Source organism: Oryx dammah, unplaced genomic scaffold (genome assembly GCF_014754425.2).
Source record: "Oryx dammah isolate SB20612 unplaced genomic scaffold, SCBI_Odam_1.1 HiC_scaffold_13, whole genome shotgun sequence".
NCBI lineage: Eukaryota > Metazoa > Chordata > Mammalia > Artiodactyla > Bovidae > Oryx > Oryx dammah.
In genome coordinates this window covers 5,018,944-5,039,848 of record NW_024070197.1, presented here as the reverse complement: position 1 = coordinate 5,039,848, position 20,905 = coordinate 5,018,944, and the positions used below count along the sequence as shown (strand labels likewise).

General features: G+C 40.5%; 2 protein-coding genes across 6 annotated transcripts in view; one reads left to right on the top strand and one right to left on the bottom strand.

Annotated features, from left to right (window-relative positions):
* Nucleotides 1–20,905, bottom strand: part of LOC120871946 (zinc finger protein 420-like) — a 719,570-nt gene that overhangs the window by 591,529 nt on the left and 107,136 nt on the right. The window contains exon 4 of one of the 4 annotated variants that reach the window (XM_040251988.1): nucleotides 15,679–15,995. The exons of 2 other annotated variants lie outside the window; for them this stretch is intronic. In XM_040251988.1, the coding sequence (XP_040107922.1) occupies nucleotides 15,961–15,995 (35 nt within the window). In that variant the 3' untranslated portion in view covers nucleotides 15,679–15,960. Of the gene's footprint in view, nucleotides 1–15,678; nucleotides 15,996–20,905 lie in introns of those variants that run through there. One more of the 4 variants, XM_040251990.1, reaches the window with a different exon arrangement.
* LOC120871991 (zinc finger protein 677-like) lies at nucleotides 2,729–20,825 on the top strand. Of its 2 annotated transcripts, none has more exons than XM_040252116.1 (4): nucleotides 2,729–3,057; nucleotides 8,160–8,226; nucleotides 14,521–14,647; nucleotides 15,465–20,825. In XM_040252116.1, the coding sequence occupies exons 2-4, from the start codon at nucleotides 8,212–8,214 to the stop codon at nucleotides 16,772–16,774; spliced, it is 1,452 nt and encodes a 483-aa protein (XP_040108050.1). In that variant the 5' UTR covers nucleotides 2,729–3,057; nucleotides 8,160–8,211; the 3' UTR covers nucleotides 16,775–20,825. The 2 variants fall into 2 exon arrangements, with proteins under 2 accessions (XP_040108050.1, XP_040108049.1); XM_040252115.1 differs by having other exon boundaries at nucleotides 2,730–3,057; nucleotides 15,441–20,825.

Genomic DNA, 20,905 nt, shown 5'->3' with positions numbered 1-20,905 from the left:
GGAACTCTCAAGAGTCTTCTCCAAAACCACAGTTCAAAAGCATCAATTCTTCGGTGCTCAGCTTTCTTTATAATCCAACTCTCATATCCATACATGACTACTGGAAAAACCATAGCCTTGACTAGATGGACCTTTGTTGGCAAAGTAGTGTCTCTGCTTTTTAATATGCTGTCCAAGCCAGGCTTTAGCAATACGTGAACCATGAACTTCCAGATGTTCAAGCTGGTTTTAGAAAAGGCAGAGGAACCAGAGATCAAATTGCCAACATCCTCAAATCATCAAAAAAGCAAGAGAGTTCCAGAAAAAACATCTATTTCTGCTTTATTGACTATGCCAAAGCCTTTGACTGTGTGGATCACAATAAACTGTGGAAAATTCTTAAAGAGATGAGAATACCAGACCACCTGACCTGCTCTTGAGAAAACTATGCAGATCAGGAAGCAAGTTAGAACTGGACAGGGAACAACAGACTGGTCCTAAATAGGAAAAGGAGTACGTCAAGGCTGTATATTGTCACCCTGCTTATTTAACTTCTATGCAGAGTACATCATGAGAAACGCTGGACTGGAAGAAGCACAAGCTGGAATCAAGATTGCCAGGAGAAATATCAATAACCTCAGATATGCAGATGACACCACCCTTATGGCAGAAAGTGAAGAGGAGCTAAAAAGCCTCTTGATGAAGGTGAAAGAGGAGACTGAAAATTTGCTTAAAGCTCAACATTCAGAAAACGAAGATCATGACACTGGTCCGATCACTTCATGGGAAATAGACGGGGAAACAGTGGAAACAGAGTCAGACTTTATTTTTTGGGGCTCCAAAATCACTGCAGATGGTGACTGCAGCCATGAAATTAAAAGACGCTTACTCCTTGGAAGGAAAGTTATGACCAACCTAGATAGCATATTCAAAAGCAGAGACATTACTTTGTCAGCAAAGGTCCGTCTAGGCAAGGCTATGGTTTTTCCAGTGGTCATGTATGGCTGTGAGAGTTGGACTGTGAAGAAAGCTGAGCACCGAAGAATTGATACTTTTGAACTGTGGTGTTGGAGAAGACTCTTGAGAGTCCCTTGGACTGCAAGGAGATCCAACCAGTCCATCCTAAAGGAGATCAGTCCTGCGTGTTCATTGGAAGGACTGATGTTGAAGCTGAAACCCCAATAGTTTGGCCACCTGATGCGAAGAGCTGACTCATTTGAAAAGACCCTGATGCTGGGAAAGATTGAGGGCAGGAGGAGAAGGGGACAACAGAGGATGAGATGGTTGGATGGCATCACCGACTCAATGGACATGGGTTTGGGTAGACTCCAGAAGTTGGTAATGGACAGGGAGGCCTGGCATGCTGTGGTTCATGGGGTCACAAAAGGAGTCGGACATGACTGAGTGACTGAATTGAACTGAACTGAACTGAGGTTGGTCATAGCTTTTCTTCCAAGGAACAAGTGTCTTCTAATTTTATGGCAGCAGTCACCATCTGCAGTGATTTTGGAGCCCCCCCCAAAATAGTCTCACACTGTTTCCACTATTTCCCCATCTGTTTGCCCTGACGTGATGGGACTGAATGCCATGATCTTAGTTTTCTGAATGTCGAGTTTTAAGCCAGCTTTTTCACTCAATTTCGCTTTCATCAAGAGGCTCTTTAGTTCTTTGCTTTCTGCCATAAGGGTGGCAAAAAAGGGTGGTCATCTGCATATCTGAGGTTATTGATATTTCTCCTGGCAATCTTGATTCCAGCTTGTGTTTCATCCAGCCTGGCATTTCGCATGATGTACTCTGCATTGAAGTTAAATAAGCAGGGTGACAATATACAGCCTTGACGTACTCCTTTCCCAATTTCTAACCAGTCTGTGGTTCCATGTCCAGTTCTAACCGTCGCTTCTTGACCGCCATACAGATTTCTCAGGAGGCAGGTCAGATAGCCTGGTATTCCCATCTCTTGAAGAATTTTCCAGTTTGTTGTGATCCACACAGTCAAAGGTTTTGGCATAGTCAATAAAGCAGAGGTAGGTGTTTCTCTGGAATTCTCTTGCTTTTTTGATGATCCAACAGATGTTGGCAATTTGATCTCTGGTTCCTCTGCCTTTTCTAAAAGCAGCTTGAACATCTGGAAGTTCATGGTTCACGTATTGCTGAAGCCTGGCTTGGAGAATTTTGAGCATTACTTTGCTAGCGTGTAAGATGCGTGTAACTGTGCATTAGTTCGTGCATTCTTGAAAAGAGAATTAAAATATGGTTGAATTATTTACTAAGGCTTGGTTCTCAAGTACCTGACTGTAGCCAATTACTTGCTCACAGTCTCCAAAGGAGTCCCTCAGCCAGACATGTTTGGGGTGGAAATTTTTCCTCTTTTCTTTTTTTTTTTTTTGTCGCCTGGCTTGTGGGATCTGTTCATGGAAGGCATTGAAAACCTGGAACCCTAACCTATAGATCAGGAACTGCCGCCGCCCCCCCCCCGCCTCAAATTCTTATTTTTGATGGCTCCAAGTGAATGGGAAACGAAAAAGTAACGCTCCGAAGGGAAGTGAGTATAAAATTGCACATTCCACACAAGAACAATTTTGCATTTCCAGTTACTCCTGGTTTCCATCACCCCACTCTAAAACTCATGCTGTCGCTTTAGTAAAGAAGAAGCTGTAACTGCCTGGGGTCTCAGAAGGCCAAAATCCAAGCTCCGCCCACACTGCCAAGCCCCGCCCCCACGTCAAGCGATCAGTCGCTTGGGTGCTCAGACAGTCTGTGTCCATCCGCTCGTATTTTCACATAAACCGTCGTCAACCGGAAGTGGCCCGGTTCTCTAATTCCGCACCGAGCCTGGCTCCAAAGGACACCGGACACGTTCAAAGGATCCAAAGTAGAAACGCAGACCCCCTTCGGAGAGGAGGAAGAGACAAGACTCTCCCAGGACGAGACCAGGCGTCTGCAGGCTCCCCTCCTCCAGGGACACAGCCTCCTTCCATCCTGACGCCTATCAGCGGTCCTGCCCCCGGCCCCACGGTGCGCATGCGCAATTCCCTGCGGACACGGAAGCGGATCCCGAGGAAAGACTGACGCGCTCGGGTGAGTGACTTGATTGTTTAGTTCGTTACCGCGCTGTGTGGAGTTCAGGCCCCCTCCTCCACAGCTGGGTTTCGGGCGTCTCCCAATAACGTAAACCTCGAACCCGGTTGTCGCTCTCGCTCTGAGACCACCCCTACCCCCTGTGGCGGCGTCGCCACAAGGCTCGGTTCGGTTAAAATCGCCCGGGGCCCGGTTTCAGTTAAAGTCGCTCCGACTCAGGTACCGGCCCAAGCTTTCCGCGTTCGGTCCATATAGACGCTAAACGCCTGCAGCGCTAGTTTCCTGCTTTGGTTACCTCTCTCAACCCTTTGGCGGACTCCCGACTGCTTTCCCTCTCCCCCCGCCCTCCTCCGCCCTGTTCCGTTATAGCACGTCCTCAGGAGGTGGATCGCCCTTGACCTCCCTCCTAGGAGAGCAGAGAGGGAATATTGAAGAAGTATATGCAGTTAGCGAGGCATCAGAACGTTTGGGGAGAAAGAATTAGAGGGATTGAACAGAGATTGTAACAGAGTGAGGCCTGACAGTCTGTGGGAGGAGGAATAGAGAGGGAGGGAAACAAAATGATGCCTATAATCAGAGGAGGAAACACAGAAAAGGACACAAAAGGAGAGAAGCAGAAGGACCCAGGGAGACACATAGAGAACAAAGCACACAGTGGTGGCGAAAGCGGAAAACCCAAACCCAGCTGAACATTGAGTTAATTAAATGTGGACTATTAAGTTATGAAGTACTAAGTAGTGTCTCTATAAGCTATATTTGTTTAAAGTTTGTTGACATGTTTAAATTATGCAGAGGAGAGTGATAGTTGCAAAAGCAGGTGTTTGAGGCATCTGCATTTTCTAATTTTTGCTTCAGATGACTCCATTTGCAATCCCAGGCCTTCCAGAGGGCAGAGACTTCGTTCCAGGTTGTTCTCTTCCCTTCTAAGAAATGGGGAAAGAATCTGTGTTACCACAGAGTTCTTTTGAAAATGGCCATTATTACCAGTACTGTTGCAATCACACCCTTTGTTCTATGGCTCATGTCAATCTTTTCTAAATTTGATGTATCCTCACATTTGTTTTAGCTTTAATCTCAGGAACCATTGGATATGTTATAAATATCCAGATTATTTTTACTGTAAATTTTATTGCTCAGATTACTAGGTTAATATGCTTTCTACTCTATTCTGTATTGGAACTATTCTGAATAGACATCAACTCTACTTGTCTGGTAGATAACTTTACTGTGCATGTGGAAAGGATGTTGATCATCTTTTAACACTCAAAACCTAGTTTAACCAGTTTAACATTCAGTAGCTTCTTTCTTGCCTTAACTGATCAGCTCGGTGAGCTCTGAACTGAACTGTCCAAATAGATTGTTCCCTCTATGCAGATGTTAAAGGATGGGCTGGATTTGTTACCGATCTGAGTTCTTGGGCTCTACTCAATAGGAACTGATAACAGGCCAGGTGAGGAATTCAGACAAAGATTTACTGGGACTTGTGCTGCAAGACAAGTGAACAAGAATAAGAAACATTTGCCCTTGCTTGTTCCCCGATGGGAGGCGGGGCTGGTTCCTTAAATGGGGTGGGAGTGGGGGCAGATAAGTAGATCTGACTGGAGGTGTGGCTTAGATGGTCTGCCCACCTGTTTGGTGATGCTGTGTGCAGAGATCCTGTGCAGTATCCTGCTTTTGTTCTCAGCACCTCAGAAGTGGCAGTTGGGTTTTGACCTTTTTGTGTCTTCAGTTCAGTTGCTCAGTTGACTCTTTGCAGCCCAAGGACTGCAGCACGCCAGGCTTCCCTGTCCATCACCAACTCTGGGAGCTTGCCCAAACCCATGTCCATCAAGTCAGTGATGCCATCCAACCATCTCATTCTCTGTCATCCCCTTCTCCTTCTGCCTTCAGTCTTTCCCAGCATCAAGGTCTTTTCAAATGAGTCAGTTCTTCACATCAGGTGGCCAAAGTATTGGAGTTTCAGCTTCAGCATCAGTCCTTCCAATGATTGTTTAGGACTGATTTCTTTTAGGATTGACTCATTGGATCTTGCAGTCTAACGGACTCTCAAGAGTCTTCTCCAGCACCAATTCAAAAGCATCAATTCCTCGGCACTCAGCTTTCTTTATAGTCCAACTCTCACATCCATACATGACCACTGGAGAAAACATTGTTTTGATTAGACGGACCTTTGTTGGCAAAGTAGTGTCTCTGCTTTTTAATATGCAGTCTAGGTTGGTCATAGCTTTTCTTCCAAGGAACAAGTGTCTTTTAATTTCATGGCTCCAGTCACCATCTGCAGTGATTTTGGAGCCCCCTTCACTGGTTCCACTGTTTCCCCATCTATTTGCCATGAAGTGATGGGACCAGATCCCATGATCTTCGTTTTCTGAATGTTGAGTTTTAAGCCAACTTTTTCACTCTCCTCTTTAATCAAGAGGCTCTTTAGTTCTTCGCTTTCTGCCATAAGGGTGATATCATCTGTGTATCTGAGGTTATTGATATTTCTCCAGGCAATCTTGATTCCAGCTTGTGTTTTATCCAGCCTGGCATTTCACATGATGTACTCTGCATTTAAGTTAAATAAGCAGGGTGACAGTATACAGCCTTGAGGTACTCCTTTTCTGATTTGGAACCAGTCTGTTGTTCCATGTCCAGTTCTAACTGTTGCTTTTTGACCTGCATACAGATTTCTCAGGAGATAGATCAGGTGGTCTGGTATTCCCATCTCTTTAAGGATTTTCCACAGTTTGTGATCCACACAGTCAAAGGCTTTGGTGTAGTCAATAAAGCAGAAGTAGATGTTTTTCTGGAACTCTTGCTTTTTCTATGATTCAGTGGATGTTGGCAGTTTGATCTCTCATTTCTCTGCCTTTTCACAATGCAGCTTGAACATCTGGAAGTTCTCAGTTCATGTACTGTGAAGCCCAGCTTGAAGAATTTTGAGCATCATTTTGCTAGCGTGTGAGATGAATGCAGTTGTGCAGTTTGAACATTCTTTGGGACTGCCTTTCTTTGGGATTGGAATGAAAACTGACCTTTTCCAGTCCTGTGGCCACTGCTGAGTTTTCCAAATTTGCTAGCATATTGAGTGAAGCACTTTCACAGCATCATCTTTTAGGATTTGAAATAGCTCGGCTGGAATTCCTTCACCTCCACTAGCTTTGTTCCTAGTGATGCTTCCTAAGTCCCACTTCACTTAGCATTCCAGGATGTCAGGCTCTAGGTGAGTGATCACACCATGGTGGTTATCTGGGTCATGAAGATATTTTTTTGTACAGTCCTTATGTGTATTCTTGCCACCACTTCTTAATATCTTCTGCTTCTGTTAGGTCCATACCATTTCTGACCTTTATTGTGCCCATCTTTGCATGAAAAGTTCATTGGTATCTCTAATTTTCTTGAAGAGACCTCTAGTCTTTCCCATTCTATTGTTTTCCTCTATTTCTTTGCATTGATCACTGAGGAAAGTGTTCTTATTTCTCCTTTCTAGTCTTTGTAACTGCGTTCAGATGGGTATGTTTTTCCTGTTCTCCTTTGTCTTTCACTTCTCTTCTTTTCTCAGCTATTTGTAAGGCCTCCTCAGACAACCATTTTGTGTTTTTGCATTTCTTTTTCTTGGAGATGATCTTGATCACTGCTTCCTGTACACTGTCACAAACCTCCATCCATAGTTCTTCAGGCACTCTGTTTATCAGATCTAATCCCTTGAATCTATTTGTCACTTTTTTTGGGGCGGGGGTTGGGGGTGGGTGGTATCTTACTGTTCATAATTTGCCCCCGCTGTGCATGTATGCAGTTATTTTTAGTTCTTTCTTGGGTTTTTTTTTTTTTTGGTATTCTGTGCTCAGGATGCATTTGTTTAGGTATAGAGCAATGCTGTAGGGGGGTCCCAGGTTCCAGCCTTTCTCAGATTGATGTGAAACTTTGTTCCAATAGAGCCCAGCCCAGTTCATGATGAAGAAATTGTTCAGAGCACATCTCTGTGGGTGACCTTCTTTCTTGTGTTTCTGGAGTAATAACTATTTTTCATTTTATATTTTTTGATTATAATGTTTTTCGGAAAAGAGGAATTAAATGTTTGAAATAGCTCAGATGGTAAAGCATCTGCCTACAATGCAGGAAACCTGAGTTCGATCCCTGGGTCGGGAAGATCCCCTGGAGAAGGAAATGGCAACTCACTTCAGTATTCTTGCCTGGAGAATTCCATGGACCGAGGAGCCTGGTAGGCTACAGTCCATGGGGTCGCAAAGAGTCGGACACGACCGAGTGACTTCACTCACTCAAACCCATGAAAAAGAAGTTTCTCTTGCTCAGGAACATGAAAGTTAATCTGGAATTAGGACAAACCCTTTCTACTTAAGTCTGTCCAGACTGCCACTTCAACCCAGTTCTGCTTACTCAACTCAGAATTTTTCTGGGTAACTTTGTAAAATTACTCCTGCTCTGAGCCTCAGTATACTCACCTGTAACCCACAGTAGACCAGTTTGCCTGTATAGTAAAAACTTCAAATGTGTTCCAGTCCTGCAGCAGTTACAAAAAACACTTAAGAAAGAAACAGAGGCATAGGCCCAGAGATAGAGGCACATCTTTTTCTCAGCTTGTCTTTCTCTATCTCTGAATCAGGGGTAAATCATAAATTTGATTGTGTCATCCTTGACATTAAATCTTTTTATGGTTTCCCATTACCATCAGGACAGAAATCTCAGTTATTCATTATAGCTCACAGGGAGCTCTAGAACTGGGGTGACCCTCCAGAGTTGCTTCCAATTAACATAAGGGGCAGCTTCCATATCCTGCATCAACCAGTCATTGGATGCTGGCCACCTGCAAGAGAGAACTTGGAGGAGGCAGGTTCCTTGGACTGAGTGCCAAATGGACGAAGGGTGATGTAATTGCAGCAGAGTGTGGGTTTCGGCAGCAGGGAGGGGCTTCCTGAAGTGGGTGAAAAACTTACTAATTGGTCTTCCTGTAGAAATTTATTGTCCCTGGATCCTTCCTGTTACAATTGGCAGCCAAGGACCATCTTTCCCCACATTAAGGTTCTCCTTCTGGTATCTTTGTGGCAGAGCAGGGCGGTATGTTGACTGTAAGCATTAAACAACATATTTTCCTCATACAGAATAATCTTACCTGAAGAATCTAAGAAGAAAAAGAGGAGGAAAGAAAGAGGAATGGAGCTTTCCCAGGTAAAAATCATATTCTTTGTTGATCTATTAACTCTTTCCTAAAAAGACAGGATTTGGACTTGTTAAACTTCTCTGTCCATGAAGTTTCCTGCCTAAAATATTTAATCACACACAGGGCCTTCCCTGAATCTCCTCTCATCTCCCTGCAGATTGATCTTCACTGTGACCCAGTGACCTGGAACTTGGGAAGAGGGTCCTTTTAGGCGATCCTCCTGTGAAAGGTTTTGTTCTCAGGCGTGGATTGGAGGTGAGAGTAGGCTCTGTGGTGTCAGTGAGGTACGGTAGTAAGGATTGTTCAGAAAACCCTTCTGCATGCCCTTTCAGCTCCATGTAAACCAAAGAGGCTACATATAAGCAATGTATCGGTTGGCCAAAAAGTTCGTTCAGATTAGAAAAACTCAAATGAACTTTTTGGCCAGTGCAATACTAATGTGGGCCAAGGAGGTGTAGAATGAAAGACTGATGGGGAAACATGCTTTTTGAGATTTTAAAAGTTAAAGAAGTGAACCAGTATGTTTCTGGCTCTAAAATATTTCTGTACACTAGCAATAAACAAATTGACAGTAAGTAAAACAATTGCATTCACAAGATCATCAGAAAGAGTAAGAATTAATTTAAGGAACTGGAAGATTTATACAATGAAAACTACAAGTGTTGATGAAAGAGTTAAAAGAAAAATAAATGTCAAGATAGTCTGTGATTGCTGATTGGAAGACTTAGAGTAGTTAAGATGGCAGTACTTGCCAGAGTGTTAAAAAGATTCAGAACAATCCCTGTTAGAATCCCAGCAGTCAATTTTGTACAAATGTGACCCTGGTCCTAAAATTCATTTTGAGTAAGTGTGGATCCTAGATAGCCAAAATAATGTGAAAAAGAACAGAGTTGGAGGGCAGCATCAAACCATACTGCAAACCAGGGGTAAACAAATCTGTCTTTTTAGCATGAGAAGGGTAATATAGATCAAAGTGATAGACTGAGTCCACAAGTAAACCCATCCATATTCCTTTTTTATTTTTTAATTAATTAATTATTTGGCTGTGTTGGGTCTTAGAGGTGGCACATAGGCTACTCTCTAGTTTTGGTGCTCAGGCTCCAGAGTGAGTGGCCTTAGTTGCCCCACAACATGTGGGATTTTACTTCTCTTACCAGGGATCGAACCCGGGTCCCCTGTATTGGAAGGTGGATTCTTAACCACTGGACTCCCAGGGAAGTCCCAGTCTATTCCTCTTTTTGAAAGAATGCCAGAAACATTCACAGAAAAAGAGTATCTTTTTTTTTTTCTTAAAAGAGTAGTCTCTTAAAAAAAAAAAAAATTGAAGTGTAGTTGATTCACAATGATTTGTCAATGTCTGGTGTACATTAAAGTGATTCATTTATATATATACATTTTTTTTATATTCTTTTCCATTATGATTACACGATATTGATGATAATTCTCTGTGCTGTACAGTATGACCTTGTTATTTATCCATTCTCTATAGAATGGTTTGCATCTGCTAATTCCAAACTTTCAATCCATTCTCCCCATCCCACTTCCCCCTGGGCAACCACAAGTCTGTTCTCTGTTGGCGAATTTATATCAGTTTGATAGATAGGTTCATTTGTGTTATATTTTAGAATCCAGTGATATCATATGGTATTTGTCTTTCTCTGAGTTATTTAGTATGATAATCTCTAGATGCATCCATGTTCTTGCAACTGAAATGGCTTCATTCTTTTTATGGCTGCACAGTATTCTGTTGTATGTATGCATGACATCTTGTTTAGCCATTCATCTGTCAGTGGACATTTATGTTGTTTCCATGTCTTGGCTATTGTGAATAGTGCTGCTTTGAACATAGGGGTGCATGTACCTTTTTGAATTATAGTTTTGTCCACATATATTTCCAGGGCGTGGGATTGCTGGATCATATGGCAACTCTATTTTTAATTTTTTGAGGAACCTCCATACTGTTTTCCATAGTGGCTTTGTCAGCTTACATTCCTACCAACAGTGTAGGAGGGTTCCCTTTTCTCCACACTCTCTCCAGCATTTGTCATTTGTAGACTTTTTAACAATGACCATTCTGATCATTGTGAAGTGAGGTACCTCATTTTAGTTTTGGTTTATATTTCTCTGATAATTAATGATGTTGAGTGTCTTTTCAGGTGCCTTTTGCCCATCTGTATGTCTTCTTTCATGAAATGTCTGTTTAGATCTTCTGCCCATTTTTCGATTGGGTTGTGTTTTGTTTGTTTTTAAATTGTGTGAGATATCTGTATATTTTGGAAATTAAGTACTTGTTGGTTGCATCATTTGCAGGCATTTTCTCTTGGTCTGTAGGTTGTCTTTTTTGTTTTGTTGATGGTTCCTTTTGTTATACAAAACCTCATAAGTTTGATTGGTCCCATCTGTTTATGTTCACTTTTACTTCTGTCGCTTTGGGAGGCAGACCTAAGAAAAATAATTTTTTGGTTCAGCCATGTTATAGTATGTATCAATACTGCATTCCTTCTCACATCTAAAGTGGGTCTCTTGTAGGAAGCATATGGTATGCTCAAGTTTTTCAATCCATTCTGTCACTCTGTGTCTTTTATTGGAGCATTCAAGTCCATTGACATTACAGGTAATTATTAATAGATAGGTATATACTGCCAGTTGAAACTTTGTTTTCCAGTTGATTCTGTATTTCTTCTTTTTTTCCTGTTTCTCCTTTTGCAGTTTGATGATTTCCTTTTATATTATGCTTGTGTTCTGTTCCTTTTGGTTTTTGTGAAATAGTTTTTGATTTATGGTTATCCTGTTTTTCAAGTATGTTAACCTCTTCCTCTATCTACTTTCTTTAGGCTGATAGTCATATAGGCTTAAACACTCTTTTTGTTAAAAAATTAACAAATCTACATTTTCTCCTGGATTGGAAGAATGAATGTGGTTTAAATGGCCAAACTACTCAAATACATCTACACGTTTAATGTCAGTTCAGTTGCTCAGTCGTGTCCGATTCTTTGTGACTCCATGAATCGCAACACGCCAGGCCTCCCTGTCCATCCCAACTCCAGGAATTCACTTAGACTCACATCCATCGAGTCGGTGATGCCATCCAGCCATCTCATCCTCTGTTGTCCCCTTCTCCTCCTGCCCCCAATCCCTCCCAGCATCAGAGTCTTTTCCAACGAGTCAACTCTTCACATGAGGTGCCCAAAGTACTGGAGTTTCAGCTTTAGCATCATTCCTTCCAAAGAACACCCAGGGCTGATCTCCTTTAGAATGGACTGGTTGGATCTCCTTGCAGTCCAAGGGACTCTCAAGAGTCTTCTCCAACACCACAGTTCAGAAGCATCAATTCTTTGGCGCTCAGCTTTCTTCACAGTCCAGCTCTCACATCCATACATGACTATTGGAAAAACCATAGCCTTGACTAGACAGACCTTTGTTGGCAAAGTAATGTCTCTGCTTTTGAATATGCTATCTAGGTTGGTCATAACTTTCCTTCCAAAGAATAAGTATCTTTTAATTTCATGGCTGCAGTCACCATCTACAGTGATTTTGGAGCCAAAAAAAATAAAGTCTGACACTATTTCCACTGTTTCCCAGTCTATTTCCCATGAAGTGATGGGACCAGATCCCATGATCTTCATTTTCTGAATGTTGTGCTTTAGGCCAACTTTTTCACTCTCCTCTTTCACTTTCATCAAGAGGCTTTTTAGTTCCTCTTCACTTTCTGCCATAAGGCTGGTGTCATCTGCATATTTGAGGTTATTGTTATTGATATTTCTCCCAGCAATCTTGATTCCAGCTTGTGCTTCTTCCAGCCCAGTGTTTCTCATGATGTACTCTGCATATAAGTTAAATAAGCAGGGTGACAATATACAGCCTTGATGTACTCCTTTTCCTATTTGGAACCAGTCTGTTCCCTGTCCAGTTCTAACTGTTGCTTACTGACCTGCATACAGATTTCTCAAGAGGCAGGTCAGGTGCTCTGGTATTCCCATCTCAGAATTTTCCACAGTTTATTGTGATCCACACATTCAAAGGCTTTGGTGTAGTCAATAAAGCAGAAATATATGTTTTTCTGGAACTCTCTTGGTTTTTCCATGATCCAGCAGATGTTGGCAATTTGATCTCTGGTTCCTCTGCCTTTTCTAAAACCAGCTTGAACATCTGGAAGTTCATGGTTCATGTATTGCTGAAGTCTGGGTTGGAAAATTTTGAGCATTACTTTACTAGCGTGTGAGATGAGTGCAATTGTGTGATAGTTTGAGCATTCTTTGGCATTGCCTTTCTTTGGGATTGGAATGAAAACTGACCTTTTCCAGTCCTGTGGCCACTGCTGAGTTTTCCAAATTTGCTAGCATATTGAGTGCCGCATTTTCACAGCATCATCTTTCAGGATTTGAAATGGCTCAACTGGAATTCCATCACCTCCACTAGCTTTGTTCGTAGTGATGGTTTCTAAGGCCCACTTAACTTCACATTCCAGGATGTCTGGCTCTAGATGAGTGATCACACCATCGTGATTATCTGCGTCATGAAGATATTTTTTGTACAGTTCTTCTGTGTATTCTTGCCACCTCTTAATATCTTCTGCTTCTTTTAGGTCCATACCATTTCTGTCCTTTATCGAGCCCATCTTTGCATGAAATGTTCCCTTGGTATCTCTAATTTTCTTGAAGAGATCTCTAGTCTTTCCCATTCTGTTCTTTTCCTCTATTTCTTTGCATTGATCACTGAGGAAGGCTTTCTTATCTCTTCTTGCTATTCTTTGGAACTCTGCATTCAGATGCTTATATCTTTCCTTATCTCCTTTGCTTTTCGCTTCTCTTCTTTTCACAGCTATTTGTAAGGCCTCCCCAGATAGCCATTTTGCCTTTTTGCATTTCTTTTCCATGGGATGGTCTTGATGCCTGACTCCTGTACAGTGTCACGAACCTCAGTCGATAGTTCATCAGGCACTCTATCTATCAGATCTAGGCCCTTATATCTATTTCTCATTTCCACTGTATAATCATAACGGATTTGATTTAGGTCATACCTAAATCATACCTAGATTTAGGTCTAGTGGTTTTCCCTACTTTCTTCAATTTAAGTCTAATGTGATCCGTATCAAATTACCCATGACATTTTTCACAAAAGTAGAATAATCCTAAAATATATGTGCATATTTACAAGAGAAATCAGACAAAAGGTTACATTTTATACTCTTCTACTTATATGCAAATGTCCCAAAGAGGTACATCTATTGAGGTAAAGCATTAGTGGTGTCCAGGGACTGATAGCAAATGGGGAAGAAAGAAACAACTGCTGAATGGGTAAAAGATTTCCTTTGGGGATGACTGAAATATTTTTGAATGAGAAAGAGGTAATGTTCAACATTATAAATGTACTAAATGTCACTGAATGGTCCTTTCAGTTCAGTTCAGTTGCTGAGTCATGCCCAACTCTTTGTGACCCCATGAATTGCAGCACGCCAGGCCTCCCTGTCCATCCCAACTCCTGGAGTTCACTTAAACTCACGTCCATCGAGTCGGTGATGCCATCCAGCCATCTCATCCTTTGTCGTCCCCTTCTCCTCCTGCCCCCAATCCCTCCCAGCATCAGAGTCTTTTCCAACGAGTCAACTCTTCACATGAGGTGCCCAAAGTACTGGAGTTTCAGCTTTAGCATCATTCCTTCCAATGAACACCCAGGACTGATCTCCTTTAGGATGGACTGGTTGGATCTCCTTGCAGTCCAAGGGACTCTCAAGAGTCTTCTCCAACACCACAGTTCAAAAGCATCAATTCTTCGGCGCTCAGCTTTCTTCACAGTCCAACTCTCACATCCATACATGACTACTGGAAAAACCATAGCCTTGACTAGACTTACCTTTGTTGGCAAAGTAATGTCTCTGTTTTTGAATATGCTATCTAGGTTGGTCATAACTTTCCTTCCAAGGAATAAGCATCTTTTAATTTCATGGCTGCAGTCACCATCTGCAGTGATTTTTGGGTCCCCCAGAAATAAAGTCTGACACTGTTTCCACTGTTTCCCCATCTATTTCCCATGAAGTGATGGGACCAGATGCCATGATCTTAGTTTTCTGAATGTTGAGCTTTAAGCCAACTTTTTCACTCTCCTTTAAAAGTGGCTAACTTTGTTAATATGAATTTCACCTCAGTTAAAAAAAAATTGGAGGACTGTAACTTGCTCAGAATTATCTTACATGGATCACTCAGAAGATTCTTTCCAGCCAAGCCAGTCCTTACACATCTGATTCTGTAAGACTGATTTTCAGAACCCTCTCCCTATTCATTTGGTGAAATGTTTCCTTTCAGGGACTGTTTTCATTCAAGGATGTGGCCGTAGAATTCACTCAGGAAGAGTGGGAATGCCTGGATCCTACTCAGAGGGCCTTGTACAGGGACGTGATGCTGGAGACCTACAGGAACCTGCTCTCCCTGGGTGAGGAAAACATCTCTGTAATTTTTTCCCATACAAAGGCTCTCTCTGACTTTAGGTAACAAATTTCCAGAACATTTATTGTACACTATATATTTTTGCCATATAATTGATACTCCATGAAATCCCATAGTTGACATTTCAGACAGTTTTCCTTAATTCTTAAACTTTATACATATGTGCGTTGATCTGAGCCTGATATTTCAAAAGTCAGTGCTTCTCAAGATACTTTTTACTTTTCCTATCATGTGTTCCTTCTGGAATGAAAAAAAATTTTTTTTGTACTTACTCAAGAGTCTTTTAGAATTCCAGAGACTATTATTTTGTATAATTGTGGTTATTTGTTAACTTACTTGCTAGATTTATCATGATTTATGAAAATGTATCAATTACTATGATGTATAGATTTGTAAAAATTTTTTCTTGCATCATGTTCACATGTGATTAAACAGTATTATAAAGATTAGGGATTAGGGAAGACAGTCTCAAATCTCAATTATGATTTCATGCCTCTAGTTCTGTAAGCCAGTATGTAGACAGACTTTCTACTTATGGATTATCATTTAATTATCCAAGTTATATGGCAATAAAGTGTGCGTTGTACATTGTATGTACTTGAAATTTTATTATCTGAGATAAGAGAAAACATTAATGCCGGAAAAAGTATAAAAAGAAAACTAAAAAAACTATGATAGTAGTGTTTGAAGACCATGATTGAAGAACTTCTGTGATCGTTGTATTATTTTTGTGTAAGTGTCTAATTCAATATGAAATATTTTCCAACTCTATGTAATAGGAAGCTATTCTGCCACATTTGCAGTCAAGGAATTATCATCCCCAAAAGAGGACATCAGTAAAGGAGAATTGTGCCACCTAATGACATTAGAGAAAAATGAAACTTACGGCATCAAGGAATTTGACCTCAAGGAAATCTGTGAAAATATGCAGGAGAGAGAGAGTGAGTGGGGATGTGATGCAAGAAACGACAAAGAAGTGCTTTTGACCCACAACAAAAATCTCAGTCAGAGAGAAGATCAGGATAATAAATCCTTAATTAATTTTCCTCAGAGTGTTTCTGTAAGAAGTAATACATATGAATATTTCACACATGACAAGCCATTCATAAGAAATTTGTTAACAATGAAAGATAACATAATCATCGCTGGAAACAATGTAAAGCGTTTGGACAGTAGAACTGGAGCAAGGCTGCAGGCACAGGTGGCTGAACTGCAGAGATTTCCAACTGAGGAGAAAATGTATGGAGGCCCTCAACTTGAGAAGTCAGTCAGCAGTGGTTCTTCAGTTTCCCCACTTCATCAAATTCCTCCTAGTGTGGAAACCACTGTGTTGTCTGCACAACACAGGAGAACACACACTCAAGAAAAATCTTACAACTGTAATGACTGTGGGAAGGCCTTTAGCAAAAAATCAAACCTCACAAATCACAAGAGAATTCACTCTGGACAGAAACCTTACAGATGTAGTGACTGTGGCAAAGCCTTTAACCACCAGTCCCGCCTTATAGCACATCAGAGAGTACATGCAGAAGAGAAAGCATATAAATGTGATGTCTGTGGCAAGGTCTTTAGTCGAAATTCACATCTTGCAAATCATCAGAGGATGCACACTGGAGAGAAACCTTACAAATGCAATGAATGTGGCAAAGCTTTTACCCAATTTTCACACCTTAGCAGACATCAGAAGATGCATGCCGGAGAGAAACCACACAAATGTAATGAGTGTGGCAAGCATTTTACCCAGCGTTCAAACCTTATGGCACACCAGAGAATTCATACAGGAGAAAAACCTTTTAAATGTAATAAATGTGATAAGGCTTTTATTGAACGGTCACAGCTTTGGGGTCACGAGAGAACTCATACTGGAGAGAAACTTTACAAATGTGATGAGTGTGGAAAAGCCCTTACAAGACATTCATATCTTACGCAACATAAAACTATCCACACTGGAGAAAAACCTTACAAATGTAATGAGTGTGGCAAAGCTTATACCCAGTTTGCAAGCCTCACAAGGCATCTGAAAATACACACTGAAAACAAACATAGGCCTCACACATGTGGCAACGCTTTTATTCAAAGCTCAAAGTTAAAACAATTCAGACAAAATTTCTGAGTGTATTCCAGCCTTACTCAGCTAATGGGACTCTTATCAGGGTGGAAGAACACATACAGATGCCCAGCAGACACATGAAAAGATGCTCAGCATCATTAGTTAGGGAAATGCAAAACACAAAGTCAATGAGATACCACATTATAGTTATTATCAGAAAGACAATGAATAACAAGCGTTAGCAGTGCTGTAGAGAAAAGGGTACTCTTGGGCCTTGTTGCTGGTATTGTAAATTGGTGCACCATTTATGCAAAACAGTAATGAAAGATTCTCAGAAATTAAAAAACAAAAAACCTGTTATGTGAGCCAGGTTTCGCACTTCTGGCCATTTACTGGCAGAACAGAAAAACACTAATTTGAGAAGATATAGGCACTCTTAATATTCACTGTAGCATTATTTCCAATAGCCAAGATATGGAAGCAACCTAAATGTCTGTTAATAGATGAAAAATGAGAGGAGATGTGTTGTGTGCAAGGTGCGCACACACACACACACACACACACACAGGAATATTAGCCATAAATAAAGAAGTCTAGCCATTTGCAACAACATGGATGGATCTAGAGGATTATACTAAGTGAAAGAAGTCAGACGTAGAAAGACAAATACTGCATGATGATCTTATATGTGGAATATAAGAAACAAAACACAGTGAAAACAGCTTCATAGATAATGAAGAACAAATGCCTGGTTGTTGCCAGAAGGAAGGGTGGTGTGGTTCCAGGTAGAAGAGATGAAGAGGATCAAGCCATACAAACTCCTAGGTATTTATATATGTCATGGGACTGTTATATCCTGTGTAAGGAAGAAGTTTAAAAATATTGTGATAACATGGAGGATAGATGGCTACACACATCATTGTAATTGTTTTTATAAAGCAAATGTTGCCTTATGTGTGTAATACAGCCAAAATGAACAGTTACAATCAATTATATTTCAATAAAAGAGATTCAACCTTAGAGAGAAACCATACAAAACTAATGTATATGATTTTTAATATTTACTTGAATTTTTGTTATTTATACTAAATCTGCAGACATCAAAAGGACAGTAAGGGACTGTTACAAATACTCTACACGTATATACTTGAAAACATATGTGAAACGTATATACTTGAAAACATATGTAAAGGTAGAAAGAAAAGTGAAAGTGAAGTCACTCAGTTGTGTCCGACTCTTTGTGACCCCATGGATTGTAGCCTACCAGGTTTCTCCGTCCATGGGATTTTCCAGGCAAGAGTACTGGAGTGGGCTGCCATTTCCTCCTCCAGTGGATCTTCCCAGCCCAGGGATTGAACCCAGGTCTCCCACATTGTAGGCAGATGCTTTACCATCTGAGCCACCAGGGAAGAACCTACCCTAAATCACAGATGTGAAACAGATCATTTGAATGAACACTTTGAATTACAGAATTAATGTGTAATTTTTATCTGTGGAGGGATTACACACTACAGTATGAAATACAAGACTCTCCTTGATTATAATCAACAATGTGATTCGGATACTCGCCAGAACAGCCTTTCTGTTTCTGTTCATCACTGTTCATTCTGTTCATCATCAATTTCAGAGACTCATAAGGACAAGATTTGGGGTTTGAGAACTGGAGGACTATTGTATATGATGCTTTAGGTCACTAACCATTGCTCTAAAAAGAGCAGTGTTTAAAAAAATTTTTTTAATAGATGACATTATTCTTTATTTTTTGCTAAGGTGTTTATTTACCTCATTCCCTCATCTGTTTTATAATTGACATATATCAGCTTTAAACTGTACAGCAGAATGGTCTGACTTACATGTATTGTGAAATACATTAAGTTTACTTAGCATCCATCATCGCCTATGGGTACAATAAAATGAGAAAAGAAATAATTTTTTTTCCTTTTAATGAGAACTGTATTGTTTAAAATACTTTATTCCACACTCGTGATGGAATTACCTTCAAATACCTTTGAGAAAAACTTGTTTATATCATAAACTCAAATCAGTAATGTCTAAATGTAATTTCAGATTATCTGTATATTCATTTTGAGGGTAGACAGTTTAATTTTAAAATTATAATATAGCTTAGCTCTTTTCTGTGTTAACTTGGAATGTTTTGTCAAATGTGGATAACAAAGCCTGTAAGACATGAAGACACTGGGATTTAACTTTTACCTGAAGTATTACCATGTTTGCAGTATTTCTTAGGGCATTTTGTAGGATGTATATTCTCTTTAATATGAATTGTATATTAAGTAAAGCTAGATTATCAACTATCAAATAATGTCATTGCTACACTCACGAACTTTTATGGCAATATCTGTTTCTTAACATCTACTGCAAGGTATATGTTCTCACATCCTTACATGTGAAAGGTATCATATGCAGGAAATGGTAATCATTTGAAATACGGTAATCATTTGAAATATGGTAATTAGCATATTCAAATATTTTCACATACAAATAAGCAAAATGTCTTAGCATGGTACACTCGAATAGAAGATATATCCTTACATTTGTAAAAGATCTAGTGAGTAGGATAGATTTTGGGATCTTTATAAGGTAGTTTACTCTGTATTATTCAATATTGCTAGCTGGTCATGGTGACAAGAAAGATATTTCAGCATGGAGTTGATAGTGGAACTTTTTAGCAAACACAGATCAATAGGAGAAACTGACTATAGGCATTCATGAGTCCATTTTGTTCCTGATGAGTTTTGTTTTTAATAATTTAAAGGCAGCAAAATGGGCATATTCACAAGAAAAGGATATCTCCTCAATGGCAATGGATTTTTAAACATCTCCTGTAATATTAAGAAACAGCTGTAAATTATTAGTGATCAAAAATGTGAATATACAGTGATCTTATTTGACCTGTGTATATATATTAAACCCTATAAGGTGACTGTCCCCTCAAGTCCTCTCTGCACAGTTGTTAAAGGATAGACTGTATTTGTTACAGACCTGGGTTCTTGGACTCTATTTTAATCAGTAGAAATTGGTAAAAGGCCAGGTGAGGAATTCAGGCGGAGCTTTATTGGAACTCCCTTGGACTGCAAGGAGATCCAACCAGTCAATCCTAAAGGAAATCAGTCCTGAATATTCACTGGAAGGACTGATGCTGAGGCCAAAACTCCAATACTTTGGCTACCTAATGCGAAGAACTGACTTATTGGAAAAGACCCTGATGCTGGGAAAGATTGAAGGCAGGAGGAGAAGGGGATGACAGAGGATGAGATGGTTGGATGGCATCACCAACTTGATGGACACGAGTTTGAGTAAACTCTGGGAGTTGGTGATGGACAGGGAAGCCTGGTGTGCTGCAGTCCATGGGGTCCCAGAGTTGGACATGACTGAGCAACTGAACTGAACTGCAGCACAGGTGAGAACAAGAAACAGGTGACTTACTTGCTCCCTGAGGCTGGGTGAGCTGGTCTCTTAAACTGGGTGAAGGTGGGGGCAGAGTAGGAGCAGATTGGGTGGGTCCCCCTAGCTGGTCTGCCCAACCCCTTGGTGGTGCTGTGGGCAGGGGACCATGTTCAGTACCCTGCTTTTGTTCTCCTCACCTCAGAAGTGGCAGTTCCAGTTGGGTTTTGGTCTTTTTGTATGTTATTCATAATTTGTCACAGCTGTGCACATAAGCAGTTTTTTTTAATAGCTTATCATTTCTTAGTATTAAAAAAAAGAACTTTTAAATATATTTTATTTAGTTATTTTTGGCTGTGCCCTGGGACTTCTTTACTGCTTGGCTTTTCTCTAGTTGCAGTGGGTGGTGGGAGCTATTCGCTAGTTGCAGTGCACAAGTGGAGAAAGAATCTCAGTGAAATAATTTAAAAATACAGAGTTGCACAAACATAGCTGCTGATGTGGAAAACACTGTAAAGGGGTCAACTCAGAAATAAGCTCAGTCATTTCTTGTTCCAGGTGCCCTCTTCTCTGACCTCTACTCCATGCCAGAAAAAGGAAAGGAAGGGGTGACCTGGAACTGAGTGAATCAAGTCACTGCCCCCCACTGAATAAAAACTGCAAATGGAAGTTATCTTCTCAAATAATTACAAGATGCACAAGACCTATAGACAGGTGTTTTGCAATTCTCACCCTCATCTGTATGATTTAAACAAATTTTAAATGTACTAGATTCTAAAAACACAACTC